Below are 23,541 nucleotides of genomic sequence, written 5' to 3'. Positions count from 1 at the left end.
ATGGCCCTGCTGCTCCTGGGGATCCTGCTGCTGCTCCTGGGGCTCTGGGGGTTGCTGCGAACCTGCACCCGCACCCCCTCCCCAGCCCCTCGCTGGCCCCCTGGTCCACGCCCACTCCCACTCATTGGAAACCTGCACTTGCTGCGTGTGTCACAGCAGGACCGGTCACTGATGGAGGTAGGGCGGGCGGGTCCTGAGCAGACCAGCCCCATCTTAGGGGAAGCTGAGCCTGTGCTCCAGGACCCCTTTGGGGGTAGTTCTGTGTCCCAGCCTGGTACTCGCCTGGCAGGGGACACAAGAGGCCCAAGTGCCCACCCTGCCTTGAAGAAGAGAAAGACATTCCACCCTACGGGGAAGCAGATGGGCCATTTAAGGAGCAGGGGGTCAGGAGTGTCAGGCCAGGTGGGCTTCCTGGAGGAGGCAGCACTTGATGAGCACCTACAGAAGAGCCCAGATTGGGGGCAGGGGAGGGGAGGAGGCAGGAGTAGTACCATGCAATAGAGGGCCCTCGTGGAAAGGAACCTGGATGAGCGCACTGGTGTGCCTGGGGCGTAGGGAGCGCCTGCTCGGTGTGGCTGCTCCCAGCCTGGGCTTGAGGCTAGACAGTCCTGGCCCCACGCTGAGGGCAGGCTGCCTTGCCCTGCAGCCAGGAACCGCTGGCCCAGCAAGTAAAGCAGAAGTACAGGCCTGGCCCCCGCCCCAACCACGGCTCCCACCACCACTCCACCCTCCTTCCCCAGAAGCACTGCTGATTCCTGGTGCCCCCCACCCCCACCCCCAGCCCTGCGTGTGGGTGGAGAGGAAAGGATTGCAGCCTTGGCCCCTCAGGGGAGCTGCTGCAGGAAGCACCCGGGGCGCCAGGGTTCTTAGGCTGTGCCTGGTGTCGCGCCCGGGGGCCACTGCCCAGGGTGCGAGGAGTGGAGTGGGCGTGGACAGGAAGGGCAGGTCTGGCTCTGTCCCTCGGTGCATGTGATGGACAGCAGTTCACTTCGTGCCTCCGGGCCTCAGTGTCCCCATGTGTAAAGGCACAGAAGGGGAATGGGCACACACGGAAGCATCAGATGTCAGATTCCGTGTTGTCACGTAGTCTGGTTCTGTGCCTCCAGACTGGGCGGGGGGGCTCGCCTGAGGTCTGGACACCCCTTGCTCCTGTCTGTCTGGGCTTCAATGCTGGGGGGTGTCGGAGTGGGGACAGGCCCTCTGCTCCCTATGTGGACCCCTGGGCTTCTAGCACAGACCACCCGGCAGACAGCGGCTCTCACTGCCTGCTTCCTCGTCTTTGGGTTCCAAGGAGCCCTCTCTGCTGTTCCCCCGGAAAAGAAAACCATGACGGAGACACCCAGCACCAGCAGCAGCTCTCCCTGCCTTCCAGGAATGGATGGGGAGGGGGCTCAGTGGGGCCCGGCAGGCCACTGCCCCCGGGGACTGGCTCCTGCTTTTCGGCTCCCAGGCCTTTGCCTGTGCACACCTGCGGCGGGTCCAGTTTCTACAGGCCCTGCCTGTGCCAGCCCTGGCTCCAAGTCTGCCGCATCTGCCCTGCCTGGGCACAGCCTGAGGGGTGCTCACGGGGGCCTGGGGACAGGGCTGCTGGCTCATTCCTGCCTGTCTCCACCAGCTCTCAGAACGGTACGGGCCGGTGTTCACTGTCCACTTGGGGTGCCAGAAGACGGTGGTGCTGGCTGGCTACGAGGCTGTGAGGGACGCCCTGGTGGGCACCGGGCCGCAGCTGGCTGATCGGCCCCCCATCGCCATCTTCCAGCTCATCCAGGGTGGTGGGGGTAGGTGTGCGGCGCGGGCAGGGAATGGGCAGGGGACAGCTGGGCATAGGAGTCCCTGGACCCTGGCGGGAGGGGTCTGCCTCTCCAAGCAGCAGGAGAGTGTGCCCAGCGTGGCTCCTGGGGAGGGACACAGTGTCCCTATGGCCGGGGACCATGACACGCCACGAGCGGGCGCGGCTCACCAAGGCCAGCTCCTGGGGGAAGAGGCTCGGGGTGGGGCTGAGGCCCCAACCAGGCCCCCCGACCTTGCTCCCTGCCTGCATCACCCGGGGTTGCTCACAGGCGACTTGTCTGGCCTGCAGGCATCTTCTTCTCATCCGGGGCGCGCTGGAGGGCCGCCCGCCAGTTCACTGTGCGCACCCTCCACAGCCTGGGTGTGGGGAGGGGGCCCGTGGCCAGCAAGGTCCTGCAGGAGCTGAGGTGCCTCATGGGGGAGCTGGACGGCTACAGAGGTGAGTGGGGGCCAGGGAACCCCCCTGTGGGGGTCCCCTCACCCCCTGAGGCCCGTCTCCCTCCCACTCCAGGCCAACCCTTCCCCCTGGCCCTGCTGGGCTGGGCCCCCTCCAACATCACGTTCACGCTGCTCTTTGGCCAGCGGTTCGAATACCAGGATCCTGTGTTTGTGTCCCTGCTGAGCCTTATTGATGAGGTCATGGTCCTCCTGGGGACCCCCAGCTTGCAGGTAAGAGGTGGCTGCTCCTGGCCTTGGGGTGGGGGGTGGTCCCTGCCCGAGAGAGGTGAGCTGCCACCTTGCCAAAACAGCCCTGGACTCCAAGCCAGGAGGCCCAAAGCCTGTCCTGTTTCTGACACCCACTGGTCATGTGACCCCAGGCCAGTCCTCTGTGCCCTCTGGGCAATGAGGGTGTAGAGCAGGAGTCCCCGTTCGCCCCCTCCCACACCTGTCCATAGGTCCAGATGCACCTGCTCAGAGGTGGGTCTCTTCCCTGGATACGGGGCTCGATGTCCCCCTGCCCCCCAGCCCTTGAACCCAGGGACCCTCCACCCAACGTGGGTCCTTCACAGTGTCACAGGAGTGATGCAAACTGGCCCTGCCCATTTTCAGAACCCCTGGGGGCAGGCATATTTCTTTTTCAAAGTGTGAAATGTTGGCCATCGTGACCGTTTCCGCAATAGGTTGCGAAGCACATGCCTCTGGTCGCGGTACGTGTATTTATAGACCCGTGGTCATGTGCGTGAGGCAGGGGCTGGCCAGAGTCTCCAGTCCTCATGCTCCTGTCCTAGGGACCTCTGACAGCCTCTGGGCGGGAGGATCTGGACTCCTTGCCGGGACATCCAGTCCCAGGAGAATGGAGCTGAGGGGTCAGAGCAGAATGTTCCTCACCGCAGAGGCGCCCTGTGTAATCCATCCAGGGATCACTAATGCTCTGGGGGACATCCAGCGGTCACAGCGCACCAGGAGAGCCATGGACATCTGCGTTCTGGGCACGTGCTGGCCCCTCAGACAACCTGGTCACAGGGGGGTCTGCTGAAGCTCTTAAGTTTGCCAATTCTTCTCTGTTTTAATGACTTTAATGAGTGGCAACCCCCCCCACCAAACCATCCTGTTGGCTCTGGTGGACAGAGACGGGCATGATCACAGCTGCCTGCAGGCGCAAAACCAGCACCTGTCCTGTGGCACCCCCTCCCTGACGTGGGAGGGTTTTTTTTGGAAGCCCCGGGGCTGCTGGTCCCACCAGGAGGGCCAGGCTTTTCCACCCACACCCCCACACCCCGCACAGAGCCAGGTGCCCTCTTGTGGCCACTGGCAGCACCTACCTAGCCCTTCTGCCTGGAGTCTGGGGCAGCACCTGGTGACCTGGACAGGTGAACACACCTGCTGGGGGGTGTGGGGCCCGCACCCTGACCCTACCTGCTATCTCGCCCTCTGCCTTCAGCTATTCAACATCTACCCCTGGCTCGGGGCCCTCCTCCGGCTGCACCGGCCTGTCCTGCGGAAGATAGAGGAGGTCCGCTCTATCCTGAGGACCCTGCTGGAGGGGCGGCGGCCACCCACGCCCGGGGGAGGCCCTGTGAAGAGCTACATGGATGCCTTGATCCAGCAAGGCCAGGTGTGGGCAGACCCACCCTACCGAAGCCTGGGGCATCTGGGGGGCTCCCCGGAGAAGTGGGGTTGGGGAGGGGGTCCATGCTTGTCCTGCACCACATCCTCCATCTCCTAGCTGAGGGCCCCTCGGTCTCCCCATCTGTGAAATGGGGCATTTGCAGTGCCTGCCTCAAGGCGAGGCTGCAAGGATGTGGGGAGCCCAGAACGTGGCAGATGCTCAGCAGACTCGGCTCTGCCTTCCTGCCAAGGCTCTGTCTTCTGCTCCTTTCTTGAGCCCAGAGCTGGGCCGGGGGTGGGTGGTCCATGGAGCCCAGCCTCCAGCTGAGTCCCATCCAACTCATCTCTGCAGGGGAAAGAGTCCCAAGGCCTATTTGCTGAGGCCAACATGGTGGCCTGTGCCCTGGACATGGTTATGGCCGGTACAGAGACCACGTCGGCCACTCTGCAATGGGCTGCCCTCCTGATGGGCAAGCACCCGAGTGTGCAAGGTGAGCTCCCAGCCTGTCTTGCCAGGACACAGCCACCTGCGGGGTGGCTGGGGTTCCGTCGAGGCCCAGGGATGCTGGCCCTACCTCTCACCCGCAGGCCGGGTGCAGGCAGAGCTGGACCGTGTGCTGGGGCCCGGGCGGCTACCCCGGCTGGAGGATCAGCGGTCCCTGCCCTATACCAATGCCGTGTTGCACGAGGTCCAGCGGTTCATCACCCTCTTGCCCCACGTGCCGCGGTGCGTGGCGGCTGACACCCAGCTGGGCGGCTACCTGCTCCCCAAGGTGGGCACCCACCTCCCGGACCCTGACGGGTGGGCAGGGCCCTCCCTCCCCCTTCCTTCCTTCCTCCTTTCTACTCTGGGTCAGGGTGGGCCCAGCTGGGAATCTCGAGGACCAGGCTGGCCTCCTGGGGGGACCCTCTCCCTCAGTGCACACCCCTGTGGGGAGGGGTGCGGGCCCCGCCCACCTGCTGCCTGCCCACAGGGCACGCCTGTGATCCCCCTGCTGAGCTCGGTGCTCCTGGACAAGACACAGTGGGAGACGCCCCGCCAGTTCAACCCGGGCCACTTCCTGGACGCTAAGGGGCGCTTTGTGAAGCGGGCCGCCTTCCTGCCTTTCTCTGCAGGTACCCACAGCCCTCACAGATGGGGACAGCACAGGGCCCCTCAACCCCAGGGACCTCGGAAGCTCAGGGTCCAGCCTGCTGGGCCTCCTGCTGCCCACAGCCTCTCTGCCCCCAGAGCTGGCCGTGTCCCGGTTACTGCAGACCTTGCTCTCAGATTGCCCTCGCTCCAGCCCTCCCTTGTCCTCCCAGAGCTTCCCCTCTCCCTCCGCTCCAGGAAACTGGCCGGGCTCCCTGGCACAGCCCTGCGAAGAGCAGGCCTGGAGCCCCCACCCTGTGCCTCGGTTTCCTCTGCAGGCCGCCGCGTCTGCGTGGGGGAGAGCCTGGCCAGGTCGGAGCTGTTCCTGCTCTTTGCCGGCCTCCTCCACAGATACCGCCTGCTGCCCCCGCCCGGCCTCAGCCCCACTGCCCTGGACACCACGCCCGCCCCGGCCTTCACCATGCGGCCGCCAGCCCAGGCCCTCTGTGTGGTGCCCAGGCCCGGAGGCTCTTACCCAGGAGACAAGCTCTGACCCAGGTCCCAGCCTGGGGTGCTCTGTGGAGGATGGATGCAGGACAAATAAATGGATGGACAGGCAGAAAGCCCCTCCTGGGCCTGATCCTCTTCTTTTGGGGGCTCAGCGCCCTTCTAGCTCCCCTTGCCCAGAGGCGTCTCTAGCCCTTCTCCTCCAGTCTCCCAGGGCAGCTGGGGCCCCCTCCCTGCCCTGAGCTCCCCGCTCTCCGCCCTCTGCCCCCAGACCCCTTGGGCATCAGCATTGCCTCTGTCTGCACCCAGGCCCCCCACCCGTACCTCAGGGTGCCCTCACAACCCAGGGGTGAAGCACCCCCTCTCCACACCCCAATGCATGCCTCCTTGGGTTCCCCACGGCCTCCTCTCCCCACGCCCCCTCCATGCTGCCCCCGTCCAGTTCTCCACAGGGCCAGCATTGGCCAGGCACCCACTAGGCACAGGGGTGCCCCTGGCAGCTGGGGTGCGAGGGACATCCACCCAGAGGCCAGCCTGAGCCCCGTGCTCCCAGCACACTCAGTCTGTGCTGCGCCAGGCCCTGGGCCGCTGGGTCCCCTGCAGACCCCATCCTGTTCCTGCAGCTCCTGGGGGGCCACATCCAGGAGGTGTTCTGCCTGTGGTGCCAGGACCAGGCGAGGGACAGCTGCCACCAGAGGATCAGGGACCCTGCAGAGGTGACAGCAGAGCCTGAGCAGGAAGGATGAGAAGGAGTTTGCAGGGAGGACGCTGGGGGCCCCTCATGTTGGACCCCATCAACCTCACATGACCCTGAAGCAAGTGGGGACACAGATCCCAAGGCCCAGCTTCTGTTCTCCCCCACGCCCAAGATGTACCAAGGCCCCCAGGAGATGGGGCTGTTGCTGACCGGGCCCAGAGACGCCAGGTCAGGGTGCATCGCGGGGTCCTCCCCAGCATGGGGAGGCCACCATAGGCCACCCCAGCACCAACACACTTCCCGTTATCTGGTATCCTGTCCTGTATCTGGCAGCCCGTTGGTGGCCCAGGAGCCTGGCGGGGTAGGGTTGGCCCTGTCCTGGCTGCGTGGTGGCTGTGGGCTACCCCAGTCACCCTTCCCCACCTAGGCTCCGGGTGGGGGGCACAGAGGGCGGGCAGGAGAAGTGCCATGTCCCAGAGCCTTTTTCATGGTTCCTTCTGATCCCCCATATCCCTCATCTGCCCCTCGACCCTTCCCAACAGGGAAGCCTTAGCTTTCTAAATTCAAAGGTTTGTCTTTGTGGGAGGACAAACACCCTGAGAGGGAGCTGGCGGACAGGTGGAGGGCGGGGCTGAGGACATGACGGTGGGACATCATGGCAAACCAGGAATGTGGACAACTCCTGGAGCAGCTGCAGAAGGGGGTCCCTGAGGCCATGTGCACGCAGAGTGCTCCCCATGGGAGAAAGGATAAGGATCAGGTCGTGTCCCCACGGGGGAACAGTGTCTGGGGTGGGCAGCGGGGACGAGTCTCTTTGTGATGGATGCTTCCCATGCTGGGTCCCCGTGGGGGAAGGGAAGGGTCTGTGTACTTTGCTTCTGGGAAAAGCTGGGTGGTAGGTGAGGAGTGTGTTCTGTCGTCGCATTCCTTCTGTCTGCCTGCCACCTCTGACACTGATGGAGGGTCCGGGAGCACCTCTGCAGGGCTGGGCCACTTTACTCTCCACGGTCACGCGGGGCAAACAGAATGGCTCTGACCTAAGTTCACCCCCTTGAAAGAACTGAGAACATCCTTCAGAGCATCACAGAACATTCCAGAATGGCTGCGGAAACCCTTCCAAAAAGCTGTGGGGGGAGGAGATTCGGCTGCTCCAGGCAGGCTTGCTGGGAGGACGCAGAAAACCAGAACAGGGGAAACACTAGCCTTTGTGGGTCTCCTGTCTTTGTGGGAGATCTGGTGCTGCTGCAACGCTGTTTCCAGAAGCTGCTCCCCGTGTAGGAGCGGGACCCGTGGCACCTCCCAGGTCGGCGGGCTTCAGGTGGGGGCGGGATACAGAACCCAAGCCACACGTCGCCTGTCTTACAAGAACAGGCATCAAAATGAACCACTTTCTCGGGCGACTTAAGTTTTCTCCAAAGCAGCCAATAGGGTTCGTTTATTAATTTGCCAAGAACAAACCTGAGAAGCTTTTCTACCGGTTGGAAGCTGTGGATCCTGGCGGGAGCTCTCCACAGACATGTTGCTCGGGGCCCCTCCCCGGGGCGGGAGGCTCTGCGTGGGCGTTAGGCAGGAGATCCCCACAGTGACCTCAGTGCCCTCCTGGGCCCTGACGGGAACCTGAGGTTCCCAGGGTCCCGACGGCAGGTGCCCGCTGCTTGACTCCCTCAGGCCTGTGGGCTGGTATGTGCGGGACCCTCACTCAGCCTGGTCCAGGGCTTGGGATGCGAGCAGGGCCTCGGACACCCCTCCAGCCTCTGCAGGGGACCCCTGGGCCCCCCAATCTCAGGCTCCCCTCACAATTCCCGCACCCGCAACTCGCCAGATGCGCCAAGGCCACTGTTTGGGGAGTATCTGGGGAATATTGTTCCCTTCTCCTCGCTTTATGGAGCTGACACAGAATAAGCCTGTTACACACTGAAAGAGCACAAGTGGAGTCTGATGGGGGACCCACGAGATCATCAGCACGACTACGAACACACCCCTCTCCATGGCCACCCTGGACCCCTCCCACCAGGCCCGGCTCAGTGATCACACAGGGACTGGGGCCTGGGGCTCTGCCTTCCCCTCCGCAAAGAAGGGGGCTCGCCCACCCCCTACCCTGCTGCCCTGAGCAGGTGCACAGACTCCTGCCTGTGATGGGGGCGGGTGCCGAGGGCGCTGCCATGTGGCTGACGGCTCACCTGTCATCTCCCCGCTGTACTCTAGTTGCTTTGTATTTTTCCTGTGGTAAAACATACATAAAATTGATCAGCTTAACCACTTCTCAGCGTCCACTTCAGGGGCACCAAGAGCATCCACGCTGCTGTGCAGACGTCCCCCCGTCCGGCTCCAGAACGTTCCATCCCCACATGGAGCCCCTGTCCCCGTGACGCATGGACCCCTGCCCACTCCCCCAGCCCCCACCCTGCTGTCTGCTCTCTGTGTCTGTGAGTCTGATGACTCTGGGTCCTCGTGTGCGTGGGGTCCCTGTGCGTGTCCTTGTGTGTCTGCCTGGTGTCCTTGGGGCTTGCTCCTCCCTTTAGAAGGCCGGCCCATCCTCCAAGTTCGGGGTCCTGTTCCTCGCTGCTGCACCTCCAGTGAGCTCAGTCTCCAGGCTGCACGGCCATGGGGAGAATGCCCCTGCGCACATCCACTACGGGTCCCAGGACATTGTGGGTCAGGAGGGGCTGACGGCTGCCCTGCACGTTGGTTCCCACGCCCCTGCCTCTTGGATGTGGTTCCAGGGCGGTAGGGCGCCCACCCTCAGAGGCAGACACACGAGGGGCTGAAAGTGCATCCCAGGGGCCGGGGTCCTGGGTCTGCGGCCATCTAAAGTCTGGACCCCCAAATCCCCCGCCTGCCGTTAAGGCACGTCCCTGTTGGGTCAGCACTGGTTTATCTGAACACATGCACAGCTCTCCTGGGGGCTCTCCACACCTAGTCTCCACTTCTCACCATAAGCGGTCAGGAGAGCCCAAGCCATGTTTCCCAGGACGTGAGGGAAGCCCGCAGAGGAAGGCTGCTTCCTCAGAGGGCGGGGCGGGGGCCGGGCGGCTGTGGGTGGTGCTGATGGGCCTGCTAGACTGACGAGGCCCACCCCAGTCCCGTCCCCCTATCACCCATTCTGACGTCCTGACAGTGCTTGACGCTGTCTACGTGATGGACTCATACAACTTTGCAGAGAACAGACATTAAGGCAACAACAAACCTGTTTTACCGTTTCCCCATAAGCTCTGCCCCTCGAGGCTTGTCTCTTCTCTTGTTGGGGCGTCATGAATAAGGAGCTTCAGCACGTATCCCACCTGCACACCCCGTGTAGCCACAAGCCACCTTGACGCCCGAGTGCCCGCCTGGCCCCTGCCCCGGGGGTTCCGTCACCGCAGATGAGCTGGCCCACCGTCTCTAGGATGTTGTTTGAGTGGTGTCAATGGTGTGCCCTTGTGGTCCGTCATCCCCCACCCAGAGCCATTCCGTGACCGGTATCCAGGCTTCTTCCCTTCTACTGGTGAGCGGTGCTTACTTCGGTTTCCTGTTCGGCTGCTGATGGGCATCTGGGTCATTTCCAGTGAGGGGGGTGTTGGTGGGAAATCAGCAGCCATGGTCAAGTCGTTTCCTGGCCCTGTGGCCCCAGGCCCTCCCGTATCACTGCCCTGGGGCCTCATCAGAGGACCATCTCCGACTGGCACCCCTAGCAACCAAGGCTGGACCCACAGCAAGTGATGCCTCTCGACAGTTTGTCCAGATGACATGTCTGTGTCACCTCCCTCTGCCCTTCTGCCTGGGGGACCTCGAGGGAACAGCACTTCATGCTCAGACAGGAGCTCTTAGGGCAGAAAGTACTCCAATCTGGTACTGGGGAGTGCCCTGCTCTCTCCACCATATCCAGTAACAAACATTGAGGACTTGGGACCAATCAACGTTTCCCTTTTCAACTTGGCTGCCAGGAAACCCAGAGCCATGGCTCTTAATCAGTCAACTCTGATTCCTTAAAAAAAAATCTGCCCTTTCTTTGTATCTACAGGTCTTCCTTTGTATGTCCAGTTCTCAGTGCAATTTTCAGGATGCCTCCGAGTTTGGGCCTAGTGAGGCTGGCAGTCTGACCATCCATGTCCCCAGATCATCTGTGGAGCTGTGTAGCCCACACACCGGTCTGCTGACGCACTCACAGACCTGCATGGACGCGTGCTTCCAAAGTGCTTCCGTGTTCAAGTTCTCCCCTGATGGATACTACGGAGTCAGGACTTACCTGTCTCCAAGGCTACCTGGGCCAAAGAGGAGTCGGGCCAGTTGCTCCCACCCAGAACTGGATGCATGCTCACGTGTGTGACCGGGATTCTAGTTGCACCCGTGGGTGGGGGACAGGGCCAAATGCCCCCCAGGGCGTGGCGGAGCATGTCCCCTTTCCATAGGGGGGTGCCATCAAGGTACAGATGTTGGGTGGGAGGTGGTGCCTCCTTCTCCTGGCCTCATCCCAGGGGTCACACGGCATCTCCTCTGCTTCGTTTGTGCCAGAAGCTGACCCACGTCACAGGGCGGGGCGCCAAAACCACCGGAGACAAGTTTTAAGACTACCACACGTATCTGCCACCCTGTGTGATTCCACGGGTCCCAGGAAGCGCAGGTCCTCCCCAGGGGCCTGCTGACTTTTCCCACTGGCCGAGGTGGTGTGAGCCGTCATGCCTGAAGTGACGTCCAGGGCATTCGACATGCGTGCTTTTCTGGGAAGCAGGCTTGCTTCCCAGCAGGGACAGCTGTGGGAGGGCAGCCAGTGCGGACACTGCTGACACCTGCCAATGGCGGGCCCGCAGAGCAAGTGCCTGGCACTAACAGGCAGGAGAGCCACACAAGGGGCTTGCTGGGATGCTGTCCCTGGGGGCCTCGGCTCTGGCCCAATGCACGCTCACTCTCATGACAAGTTCTTCGCAGTCAGGACAGGCAAGTAAGAACGGGGTGCACAGAATGAGGGCCACGGCCAACACGGGCCAGTTTTATTGAAAATGCAGCCAGGTTTTCCCTGGGACTGGTCAGTGAGGGCCCGGCAGGCCCCAAGAAGGAGGTGACGGATGGGCAAGCATGGCCCGGACCCCCTGGGGAACACAGGCAGGTGACCCGGACGCAGGTGGCTGGCACCAGAGGGATCCCCCCTTCACCCCCCAGTGGGGATGGACGACAGCTGGAGGGATGGGCTGGCTCTGGTTGATCTCTGAGACATTCCGAGTAGAAAAATAGACCTTTCCCTCAATAAGCAACCACCCTGCAGTCTTGAGGGCCACTGGGAGGCCAGGATAAACCTCTAGGTGAGGTCGCAGTGGCCACTTTCTGCTGTAAAAGGACGAAAACACGTCATTGTCTATAAACAGTCTGGCCATGCAGAGTCAGTCCCTGCAAGGGTCAGGTGCCAGCAGGCACAGGGACTCAGCGCCTGGGAAGTCCCCAGGGCAGCAGGCCAGCAGGTACCCCACCTGTTCCTCGTCGGGGCCTTCTGCCGGGGGGTGGCTGCATCCTGAGCGGTGGCAGTGGCCCACGGGCCTGCCGGCCACCCCCTAGGAGAGCAGCTGCAGCACCTGCCGGATGCGCTGGGTCTTCCCCTGCGGGAGGGGTTCTGCGCCACTGGCCTCGTCCAGCTCCCGCATCAGGGCTTCCGCCTTCTGCACTGTCACCTCCCGGGCGCGGCCCCTGAGCCCCTCCAGGTAGGCCAGCAGGGTGGAGAAGAGCTCATCAGGAACCTGGGAGGGGAGACGATGAGGCTGTCAGGGGCTGGGTGGGGTGGCGTGGGAAGTGTGGACACTGAGTGGTGGAGAGACCAGGCATTCACAGTGTGGGTCCCAGGCTCCGGGCAGGGCTCCTGGCCCAGCTACTGGCATCTCGGGCTGCACCCCTGTGCCGCCGAGAGGACCCCCACTGTGCCACACAACTGCTCCCACTCTGTCCCCCTCCTGTAGGACCACGGGACTAGGGGAGGTAGGGAGGGAGGTCCAACCTCCTGCAGAGACCCTCTCCCAGTCCTGGGCTGTTCCCTCCATGGGCTTCAGGCTCAGCAGCTCTGGGTTCTCACCCCTCCTGAAATGCCACTAAAGAGACAGGTGTGTTTGTGAGGAGAGAGATCTTCTAGGACAAAGAACGGAGGTCTGAAAGAGATGAAGCTGATAAAACCAAGTTTAACTGCCATCACCCCAGGCTGCTTGACTCCAGGTCCAGCTGGTACCATCCAGAGGCGAGACTGAAGGAATGGCCAGGTCCACTCAAAAAGGAGTCAGTGACTCCCACGTCTCGACTCTGAAGGCAGAGGCACTGGCACAGACACCCAGGGCAAGGGCAAAGCCGGGGCCCAGGTGGTGACCTGCCCCCCAACATTCCCCAACCTTGGTCAGCAGGCGGTGACACCCCCCCCTCCACGGTCAGCCAGTTCTGACAAGGGCACAGAGACCCTTCAGTGGGGAAGAGCCAATGCTCCAACGGACGCTGCTGGGACCACGGGACGTCCCCGTGCAGAAGCAGGAAGCTGGACCCCACTGCACACCGGCTTTAGACGTCAGCTTAGAACGGGTCAAATGAGGAGTTAAAACTGTAAACTCTTAGAAGAAAGCACTGCAGAAAATCTTGGTGACCTGGGATTGGGCAACGATTTCTTAGATGGGACACAGAGTGCACGAGCAGCTAAATAAGCCCCAGACACATGAACTTAATCCGAGCTAAACGCTCCAGCGCTAAATGTCACGGTGCATGAGTTAGAGCTCAACTCAGAGCACAAAGCAGCTCCGCGCTAAGAGCAGCCTGTGGCCATGGACACGGGAGGCGCAGGGACTCCCGGGTGGTGGGCTGGGCACAGGGAGGGGGTGCAAGAGTTCACCCGCTGGACAGCAGTCTTCCCCACTCCCTCCCCTCCCCCTGCTGTGCCCCCCACGCTGCCCACCGACAGGCTGCTCACCACTCCCTCTCCATTGCCCCCCACCCTGGGCCTCCTCCCCAGCTGCTTCCCCCACTCACTTCACATTGCCCCCTGCCTCCCTCTATGGGCTACACCCCTGCCTCCCCTGACAGGCTGCCCCCCCGAGCCTCCCCCACAGCTGTCTCCTGCCTCTACCAATGGGCTCCCCTCACCCTACCTCCCTCTACTTACTGACCTCCCCCCAGTCCACCCCCTCCCATGCTGCCCCCTTCCCCCACAGTTGCCCCCTGCCTCCTCCAATGGGCTGCCCTCCACCCAGCTGCCACAGCGTCAATAGCCAAGCCTGTGTCCTGCAGCAAGACTAGAAGATTCTATTCTGAAATCGGAGGATACAGGAGAGAAAACCCAAGATCATGAGTCTAGCACATCAACCCACACAGGAGTGCGCGGGCCACCGGGGCATGTGCAGACTTGGCCACCTCTACAGGGCACTGTGTTGGAGCAAAGTCTCTGATTCCAAAGTCAGAGGCCAAGCACACAAACCACAAGCAACCTGGACGAAATAAAGCTTACATGGAGAGAACAAAATGTGAAGACTGCATTATTGCCATCCTCGGAGAAATCTGGAGATGCGACCCAGCCCTAATGTGGGAACAGGGTGCTCCAAGAGGCACACGGCAGAGAGAAGCTGTGTCCTGCTCAACACGTGCCACCAGCCGCCCTCGCTGGCCTGGCTGCCATGGGCTGGTGGGTGTTCCCCCCGGGCGCCAGCGACACGGGGCTCTGCTGCAGGGGCTCCCGGCCACCTGGACTGTCTGGTCTGGAGAAGCGTCTGCATGGATCTTCTGTCCACTCTGAAACTGGGCTGTCCTGTCACCAAGCTAGGAAGGCTCTGCCCGGGTAGCAGACTGGCCGCAGGACATGGGGCACATGCGCACTTTCTCCCTCCTGTGGGGGGCTGTCTCATTCCCCATTCCTCATTCTCATTCTGTCCGTCTCTCCATGTCACCATGCTTGTGGAGCTGTGTTCAAGGCAGCTGTGCCTGACCCGAGGTTATGATGGGAGAGCATCAGCCCTGATACCTGCAGCTCAGGCTCACTTTCACTTTTGTTAGAGGTCGGCTGAGGTCACTTTCATTCTCTGATGTGTGGCATCCAGCTGGCCCCATGCGGCTTGTTGGGGACAGATTCCCTCCCTGTCGACTGGCCTTGGTTCCCTCCTCCTCGGGGCGTCCTGAACGTGTGGGCCACTTCCAGGCTTTTCCTCCAGCTCCCGTCAGTCCACCACCTCACGATTAGATTGGGTTTCCGGATCTGTCTCATCCCCGAAACCCAATTTTATGTCCTGCTCCTGGAAGGAAGTACTCCTGAACACACTGGGGCTTGCACGCACACCCATGTGCACACGCACGTGCACGCGCACACAAACACACCCTTGTCCTATGCAGCCAGATGGCCGCCACAAGGTTGGGCCGTGTTTGCCTCTGTCTTGGGGGCTGGAAGTGAAGTTCCCAGGGGAGGAAGACGCTAGCTTGGGTTCTGCTCATCAGCGTGCCAGGAAGACTGGACACGTGTGGGACAGCAGAACGGTTCTGCCTCATGTCACAGCCTCTGCAGCTCTGGGAGGCAGTGCTGGAGGGCCACTGCTGCAAAGGTCCTGACAAGGAGCATCCCAGCACTGTGCTGTGGGGGTCACAGAGAGGCCTGACTGTACGCCACACGGGAGCCGGCAGTGCAGGGCCCGTCCAGGGTGGCAGGCTGCTCTGGAGGGAGACTGAGGGCAGGACAGCGTGAGGGCCACAGAGGGAAGCGTGAGGAGCGTGGCTAACTGTGGGACCAGGAGGCAGCTGGACACAGGCTGGGAGGCAGAGGCACCGCTGTCTACAGAATCTGGGGTCCAGAGCACCAAAGGACCCCCTGGCTTTCACACTGGGCTCCCCCCCGCCCTCCCTGCTGCCTACCCCCAACCCTGCTGAGCCACGCAGGCCCTGGGAGTGTCTGATGAACAGAGGGCCAGGCCTTGTTATCAGGACCACACACACCAACAGCCAGCTTGGCCCTCCCCTCCCTTCCCGGCATCCCTAGGTGCCTCGGCTATAGTCACCTACTTTTGGCTCAGGACTCTCCTCTATCCCACTGCCCATGCTAGACCCAGGTGAGCTCTGACCCCGACCTCAGCGGGCTCACCATCGATCAATCTACCCTTCCATCAACTGGTTACTGCACCCTCTCTAGAAAGCCCCCAAAAACCACCAGTACCCCAGCTGGGTTTTCAGATACACACGCCCCATTTTCCAGGGCAGCCCAGGACACTAGGAAGGGCCAGTGAGGCCGACAAGCCTTGTCCTCTCTGTTCCAGCAGGACAGACATGTAAGGAACTGGCAGGACACCAGGAAGCAGCAAGGCGCGGCGTCCCTCCACTCTGGGGAGGACGGTCCGCTCAACGGACAGTGCGTGGCCACATGCCCAGAAGACCTACGTCAGCACAGATGGGGTTGACCCCAATGTGTTAAAGGCCTAAACGTAAGACCAAAAACTAAAAAACCCTTGCCAGAAAAGAGCGGTAATTTTCCTGACCTCGGGTTGGGCAGCGATTTCTTAGTTATGATGTGGAAAACACAAACAACAAAAGAAAACATAGACAAAATGAGGCTTCATCAAAATGACGACCTATCCCTAGCACAGCTCCCATCGCTGTGACATCCAGGTCTCAGCGGGATGGGCACGACTGGGAAGCAAGGGTCGGCCACAGCAGTGGTCCCCGGGGCGCCCTGGTCCCCTCCCCCAGGGAGTAGCGTGTCCCCAGAGGCGAGAAACGGCTCCAGCTCCGGGAGCAGAGGGCACACAGGCCCGGGCAGGGTGGTCGGGGCACCGAGGTCTGTGCGCGTAGCTCCCCACTGGCTGCCCAGGTGTGCTAGCTGCTCCCAAGAGTTCTGGGGACTGCGTGTCCCTGGGTCTGAGATCCCGGGCTCAGAAGTCTTCCGAGTGGGGAGCTGGCATGGGGCTGTGCAGGACAGCAAGGTCATGGGGAAGGGGTGTGGTGCCGTTGGCCCTGAGGGGGCTCTGCTGCAGGCCAGACAGCCCGCAGCCCTGGGCCCTGTGTGGACAGCTGCCCTCCCCACCCTGCCACACCCACAGCCTCACTTCACGCTGTGGCTCTCAAGTGGTTCTTTCACAGAGATCACCCCCATCACGTGCACACAGGCACCTGCGATCTCCCAGCCGCAAAGCCACCACAGTTGTCATGAAAACTGCATGTGTCAAAGCAGACGATGATAGCAAGGGACAATGACCTGTGAGAAAGTCCACACTGACATACAATCCACACCTCCCCCCCCAGCGTGCACACACCACCCTCAGCGCGCACACACCTGCCTGCCCTGTGTGCACACAACTGACTCCCCCAGCGTGCACACACCCGGCCCCAAGCATGTACACACCTGCACCCCCAGCATGCACACACCTGCCCGCCCCATGTGCACAAAACCGACTGCCCCAGTGTGCACACCCACCTAGTACCCCACCACGTGCTTCCTCTCCCCTCCCCGCCCAGCGTGCACACACCTGGTTGCTGTCGTACATATGCAGCAGCAGCCACGTCTGCCTTGTCTTCTGAAATCTCCAGTTCTCGTCCTTCTCGGCCCAGCTAGAAAGCAAGGACAGGAAGTTCAGATGCCGGCAGGAGACGGCGGAAGGGTCTGTGTGGCCCCCCCAGCCCCCTGGCCCCCCAGCTAGAGGGGAGCCGACAAGGAGCAGAGGGGGATCAGGGGCCTGGTGCTGGGAGGACACCTCACTTCCGCATGCCTGGAAGGCCTCAGCCAACTGGGCCTGCTTCCACACCTGCAGCAGATGGCACGGGGCTCTTCCTTCCAGCCCAACAAGGCCACCATTTTATGATGCAACATGTATATCTGGAATTTCATGAAATCGGCCATTCTTGCAAAGCCTTTATTGTGTGCTACAGCAGAGTCTGCCGACCAGAGTGCGGAAAGCATTTAAATTGAGAGCTGGGGGCACCTGGGTGGCTCAGTGGGTTAAGCCTCTGCTTTCAGCTCAGGTCATGATCTCAGGGTCCTGGGATGGAGCCCCGAGTCAGGCTCTCAGCTCAGCAGGGAATCTGCTTCCCTTCCCATCTGCCTGCCTCTCTGCCTACTTGTGATCTCTGTCAAATAAATAAATAAAATCTTTAAAAAAAACCCCACGAACCCAAAACCAAGAGCTGTGTGGTGGAGGGTGAGGGACAGCAAGCTGGGAGGAGCCAAGAATCCCGACCCGGAGGGCCATGCTGGTCTGGACTGTGTGGGTGTCAGGGAGACATGGGCACGTCGTGTGGCAGCCACAGAGCAGGACCTGAGCCAGACTGGACTGGTGTTCCCGTCCTCCCGGGGGAGCAGACACCATGGCCACAGCCGGATTCACAGCATGAATCTACCACGCATCACTGAGGCCAGGAAGCCGACTGATGGTCCCCCTTCGGGCAGCATGCAGGGCCTCTGGAACGGAGCCCAGCCGCGCCTCTCACACCAGCAGGTGCTGCACTCAGTACGGGCCCGGCAGAAGTGGGAAAGCAGACACCGCAACAGCGGGCATTAGAGGAAAGGATGGAACGAAGAGAGAAACTCTCAGGCTGGTTCCTGAGGGTAATCCCGAGGGGCTCCCTCCCCCATGCTGGTCATCAAGTCACGGCCTCTGCCTCAAACTTTCCTCCATCGCCTGCTCTGTAGAAACAGAGGGCTTCCTTTGCCAGATGGGCCAAAGGAGGGAGAAGGTGCTGGAGAGACATATCAGGATAAAAGAGGAAGGCTCTTCCAGCCTGGTTCTGGCGAGCAACCCCCAGGAGCCAATGGTCCACTATAGCTGCAGCCAGACAGCCCATAAGCAGCTTTCCTGGCAAGTCCCGTGGGCTCGGCTCCTGTGACTTCTCTGCCATTCTGTGAGCCACGGCTGGGCCTCTTCGCAGCCCTGGGGGAGTGGCTGCCCTTCAGTCTGCTCCTCCTGGGTCTCGGCTTCTCGACTCACTAGCAAGGCCTCATTATGCCTCTTTGTAATAAACTTCCCTGTGCCTCCATCAACCACCTGCTCCCTGGCCTGTCCCCCAACCTCAAGGATGCCACATGACCTCGCCCCAGGGCCTGTGGGGTCCCTCCTGGGCTGAGAGAGGTGTGGTGGTTCCGAGCTCCCTTGGCTGGGACCTGGACTCCCTGGACCTGGCTCCTGCATATGGACAGCGTGGACAGGCTGTGAGCCCAAAGCAACACCCCTTATCCAACCCCAGGGCTCTGGTCACCTGAGCCCCCAGGGAGCGTCTGAATGGCTTCAGATATGCCGCGTAGGCCCACAGAAAGCGAGGGGCACCAGCTGGGGGCCCCAAGCACCTCCACGACAGGCAGAGAGGAGGCCCCCAGACAAACAAGGACGATGAGGACAATGACAAGAAAGACGGTGACAATGAATAGGGATGAGCCAGCCCACCCGCTGGGGCTCCCACTCCACCCAGGAGACACCTTGCTGACAGGCAGCGGCCGGCACCAACTGAGAATCTGCATTTTGGGGAGCAGAGAAAGTGAGACAGGTCAGCAGAGAGTGAGCAGGGACCCAGGGCCAGTGCAGACTCCTCGGGGCCAAGGGCAGAGCCCCACCCTCCCGAGGCAGTGGAGTCCAAAGTGGCTCCTAGAGAATGCGACTCTGGGCACCCCAAGGTCACGGATGAAGGACGCTTCAACACACTGCCAGGCAAGACAGGCACAGTCACTGCCTAGGCCTCAAGACCATGGCCACCCAGGGGCGCAGCACAAGAGGGGTGACAGGTGTGACGGCAACTCTGAGGCTCTCGTTCCATGGGCAGCTCAGGGCTGAGGCCCTGCCTGAGCCCCAGCCATCAGGCAGACTCTGGAGCCCCAGAGCTGGGGAATGTGTCTCTGACCTCCATGCGCCCCTGTCCCCAGGGCTCTCAAAGCAATCCTGAGAACCCCTCCCCAGACCACACACATGCCAACTCCCACGTTCAAGCCTGACGCAGCCAGAGCCCCTCATGGCAATCCCAGCTCCGTCTTCCCGGCAGAAATGAACATATCTCCTCTGATGGGAAGATCCACCCTGGTGCATGGACCAGAACCCAGGTGTAATGAAGGTTCTTGGCTGTGATGGGGTGCGGCAGCCTCTCACATCTGCAGGCAGTCCCTGGGCTGCTGGGGCTCCATACCCTGCCAGCCCCCAGGCCCTGTGGCATCACCACCCACTCAGGTGCCTCCACCCTGCCTCTGCCCTGCTTGTACCCTGCCCGGGTGGGTGACCCACTGTACGGCCTGCACTGGGGGTGGGGCTGTGGGGCCAGGACAGGGCACCTCCGGCCCAGAGGAAGGAGCTAGAATTGCTGACGGGAGCCGCAGTGCATGCCACCCCTGAGGTGACAGCCGGGGAGCTGGGCCCTCCATACAGTGGACTGGGTCCCCAGCCCTCCCCCTCGGTCTCGGCTGCTAAGGCTCCCGGCCTGAAGAGTGAGTACGGATCGCAGAAAGTAGGGACCCACTTCCTGGGAGGAGAACCAGGCATAGGGACCAGGCTGGAACAGGTGCCTCTACTTCCCAGTAAGTTTCTCGGCAAACAGAAGCCAATGATCTCATAGTGGCCTCACTTTTCCTGGAGCTTCTAGAAAGTCTCCCATGAAGCTGTTAGAATACATTTGGCAGCTGCTGCCCGGGTGTGCTGACAGGATGACTGACACAGGGTGGCAGGCAGTCCCAGGGCTCTGGCTGAGACTTTGGTGACCATGCTCTGCTTGGCTCCCCCTGCATGGCAAACTCCTGCAGCACAGGATGGTGGCCCTCCCCTCCCTCAGACAGCCCCCGGGGTTGATGATACCCACCAGGATGGCCATGGGGACACCACTGGAGGTGGCGCTACAGACCCTGGGGTCCCAGTGGTCCTGGGAGCCACAGGGGAGCCAGGTCACTGAACGTGGAGCCCATGTCCCTCCTGGCACAGATGACCTGGGATACTGGCAGGGCCCCACGGGACAGGGTTGTCTTACCCACGGAGGTAGTCCAGGGCCAGCTGAGACCCAGAGCGCTTGGCCGGCAGGCTCTGGGCTGCTCCTGACTCCCGCAGCCGCCTCCTCTCCTCTTTCCTCCGCTCCTTCTTCAGCTTCCTGTCCCGGATCCTTTTCTCCTCCGGGGTCAGCGCAGGCAGCTGGGGGGCCGTCTCCTGCTTGGTCCCCGACACTGTGTCTCCCTGCAAGTCAAGGGAAAACTGGCCTGTGAGGATGTCCCACAGCATCTTGGTCCCCCGCTCTTGGGAGCTGAGCCCCTCTGTACCCCGTGCTGGGATCCCCAGTACCCTCCTCACCCCAGGAACTGGGGACAGGGCTGCTCAGAGTCCTGCTCTCCCAGGGACCCAGAAGACCCAGGCATGACTATCTCACCCCCCAGGATGGGTCAAAGTTCACAGGTGCCCTGCACCTGCGCCTCTGCACTGGGGGCTAGGATTTCTGGCCTTGACAGGGCCCCTATCCCCTGAGGCCCTAGAGCCGCCCTTCCCAGAACCCTCCCTATCCCCACTGCTGTCTGCCCCACCCCCTCCCCACCCTCCCCACCCATCCAACCCTAAGAGGAGTTTCTGGCCCCCAGGGTTCACAGAGGCTGTGCTGAGAGCACACACAGCTTGCAGGGGCAGTCTTCCCACCACAAGGATCCACTGAGGTCCTTCTGCTTGCGTGAACCTCTCCTGGGAGCAGGTGGCCAAGCGGCTGGGGGGGCACAGCACTAGTGTGGCCTCTCACCTCCTGACACCGCCACTTTCCCAGACACCCACTATAAAACCAGATGGAGGCTGAGGACCCCAGCGGCTGTACACTTCCCTCTTCCTGGAAAACCTGGAACGCCAGTGTTGGTTGCTGTGATTCTGGCCAGGGACCAGGCTACTGCCCCCAATGCTTCTAGGAAGGGCGAGCACACTGCCCCGGGCCATCCAGTGTCTGCACAGCACCCCCTCCCTTCCAGTGTCCCCACAGGCCACACAGGCCCCCTCCTAAAGTGCCAGTGCCTTGACAACCTTTGTGTTCCCACTTAACACCAGATCCTTCCGGAATCTTCTAAAACAAGAGAGCAGCTCTCTCCAGCTCCTCTGTCTCCTTTAAAAACAGCTGAATTTACCAGCCGTGGGGCTTCAGGCCTGCTCTAGGGAGACTCCAGCAGCCTCGACATGCACACACATTCACACACAGACACACTCACACACATGCTCGCAGACACACACAGATGCACTCACACACACATACACACAGACACACATGCACACACAGACACACGCACACGGGGCTTGCAGGCCACCAGTACAGGAGGGTCCCTGGACTCCCCCTTCTTGGGAAGTCTCCTGCACACAGACACAGCCCCAGAAGCCCAGAACCCCCAGCTGCCTGAGAAGCATCTGGTTTTCAGGTGGGGCTTCCTGAGGCCAAGGGTGGAGTGGTCTGAGGAGTGTGACGTGGACACCCACTACTCAGACCCATCGGCCCACGGCAGCCAGCACTGCGGACGGCACAGAAAGTCTGACTCTGAGAGGAGCAAACAAGCTCTGGGTGCGGGCCAGCCTCTGTCCCCACGGAAGCCATGCGGGCAGCACGTCAGCAGCCACCTAGGGCCGAAGTCCTGGGGCAAGGTCAGGACCGTAGTAGTGCAGGGCCAAGAGCATGTGGACACTGACCCAGGAGGGCCTGCGAGGGACTGGGAGGGCAGGAAGCGCCTGCCCCCATGATGAGGGCTGCTGGCATGACTCTCCGCACCCTTCACGGGGCCAGCCATCACCAGGATGTGGCCTCTGCCGCTGAGGCTGGAGGAGCCTGTCGCATGAAAGGCGGACTCTAGGGCTCCCTGAGGGCCCAGTCCCCATGGAGGGGCCAGCAGCTGGGCAGCCGGGACCCAAGTGCGGAGTAGCCTGGACGGCCTAGGTGTTGCCCGGGGCTTCTGTGACACCCAACACGAAGGGCCCACGTGTGGTATTAGATACAGAAACGTGGGAAGGACACACATAGCTTCCTTCTCTTTCTGGTCACCCTGGCATTGGCGGTGGCTGGAGCCTGAGCTCCATGTCCTCAGGAAGCTAAGTATGACTCCAGAGTTGTTCAGAAGGTCGTGGCACCCGCCCTCGATGGCGCCAGGGGCCGGCCAGGAACGCTGAGGGGGTCCAGACCCACCGGATGCCCACAGCCAGCCCACGGCCGAAAGGCTTTTCCAAAGAAGCTGGAAACAGAGAGTGACAGGTGAAACCTCCTGAATTTTAAATGCTGGCAGTTTCAATGAAACAATGCATAGCCTGTGGGTGAGACCAACCACTGCACGTGAAGCTGGAGAGGAAGCCGGCCCTTCTGCCCCAGACCTCGGAGCCCTGAGGCCACAACAGCCATCGCACCTGCTGGGCCAGCCTTCCCTTCCCTAAGCTCAGGCAGCCTGCCCTTTCTGGCTCTCTCCCACTGAACGGGGATGCCAAGGAAGCAGCCGAAGCCTCTCTCCCACTGATCCTGCTGGGAAGGGGGACGGAGTGATGGAGCTCTGCCCCTCCCCCAGCTGCGGTCCTCGCCCTGGAGGGAACCACATGAACCCAAGCAATCATTTGGGAAAAACACAAGGGTCCCAGGCATGCAGGGCTGTGACCTGGTGGGAGCAGCAGCCGTGGACCAGCTGTGGGCCTCGCCTGGTCTCTCTGCTCTGGGGGCCCTGACCGTCCTGGCCTGGACTGGGTGATGCCCCCACTGCTGCCACCATCATGACTGGAGCCCTGTGAGGGTGTCCGGCTGCAGGGGGCAGAGCTGTCTCAGCCGCAGTGGGGCTGGCTGGACCCAGGGACCTCCTAGCACGTCTGGATGAAGGCGGTGGGAGCCTATCTGGACCCTTCTGGCTACCTTCGCCCCGCAGCGTCGCCACTGCAGTGGGAGGCCAGCGCAAAGCAAAACCACCGGGAAGCAAAACCATCTCCAATGCGCAGCGTCTGCCAGCCGCCGCCTGGGAGCTCAGCGACCCCACCGTCCCTGGAGGTGGAGCTTAATTTCCTCTGATTGCGAATGAACTTTCTCCAGTTGCCACTGATCTGATAACCCTCTGCAGAATTAGGTTTTAATTAGCAAATAACACTTGGGATACAGCTGCCACCATCACCAATGCCTCCAGACATTCCTCGGGTTAAAGGCTGCCCAAGGGCTTGGGAACGCCTATATAAACACAAAACATTCTGAAAAGGAAGGAATGCAGGAGTCCAATAATTGAAGCCCACTGGGGGAAGGAGGGGGTCTTTAGACAGTGACATGGGGTGTGGGAGGGGCGCCAGCCCCAGCTCCCCCCGCAGGCCCAGCCCATTCTCCCAGTCAGCAGCTGTGAACACGACCCTTTTCCAAAACACAGACTTGACCGACCGCGTGGGGGTCAGCTGCCACCACTCACATCTGCTGCCTGTCTGCTTGTCACAAACACGTGGAGTTGACAGCTTGTGGTCTTGCGCAGACACACAGCTCTACAAAGATGGATTAGGGTCTCCGGTGTTCTAGACCAAACGGCATGCACAATTTC

At 61.6% G+C, this 23,541-nt stretch overlaps 2 protein-coding genes across 5 annotated transcripts in view; one reads left to right on the top strand and one right to left on the bottom strand.

Moving 5' to 3' along the window:
- CYP2W1 (cytochrome P450 family 2 subfamily W member 1) lies at nucleotides 1–5,532 on the top strand (the record flags this gene model as incomplete). The annotated part of the gene is made up of 9 exons (XM_080830430.1): nucleotides 1–177; nucleotides 1,616–1,778; nucleotides 2,081–2,230; nucleotides 2,303–2,460; nucleotides 3,674–3,847; nucleotides 4,193–4,331; nucleotides 4,429–4,613; nucleotides 4,815–4,956; nucleotides 5,251–5,532. The coding sequence occupies 9 exons, from the start codon at nucleotides 1–3 to the stop codon at nucleotides 5,463–5,465; spliced, it is 1,503 nt and encodes a 500-aa protein (XP_080686556.1). The 3' UTR covers nucleotides 5,466–5,532.
- A 5,524-nt stretch (nucleotides 5,533–11,056) lies between these two features.
- CHLSN (cholesin) overlaps nucleotides 11,057–23,541 on the bottom strand; it is a 125,101-nt gene continuing 112,616 nt past the window's right edge. For 3 of the 4 annotated variants that reach the window (XM_080830024.1, XM_080830025.1, XM_080830026.1), the window contains 3 exons: nucleotides 20,016–20,215; nucleotides 16,550–16,631; nucleotides 11,057–11,821 (listed from right to left, as the gene is read on the bottom strand). In XM_080830024.1, coding sequence (XP_080686150.1) covers nucleotides 11,639–11,821; nucleotides 16,550–16,631; nucleotides 20,016–20,215 — 465 coding nt within the window. In that variant the 3' untranslated portion in view covers nucleotides 11,057–11,638. The remainder of the gene's footprint in view (nucleotides 11,822–16,549; nucleotides 16,632–20,015; nucleotides 20,216–23,541) is intronic. The other variant, XR_013968392.1, reaches the window with a different exon arrangement.

Source organism: Martes martes, assembly GCF_963455335.1.
Source record: "Martes martes genome assembly, chromosome: 18".
Classification (NCBI taxonomy): Eukaryota; Metazoa; Chordata; class Mammalia; order Carnivora; family Mustelidae; genus Martes; species Martes martes.
This window is presented reverse-complemented; position numbering and strand designations above follow the sequence as displayed.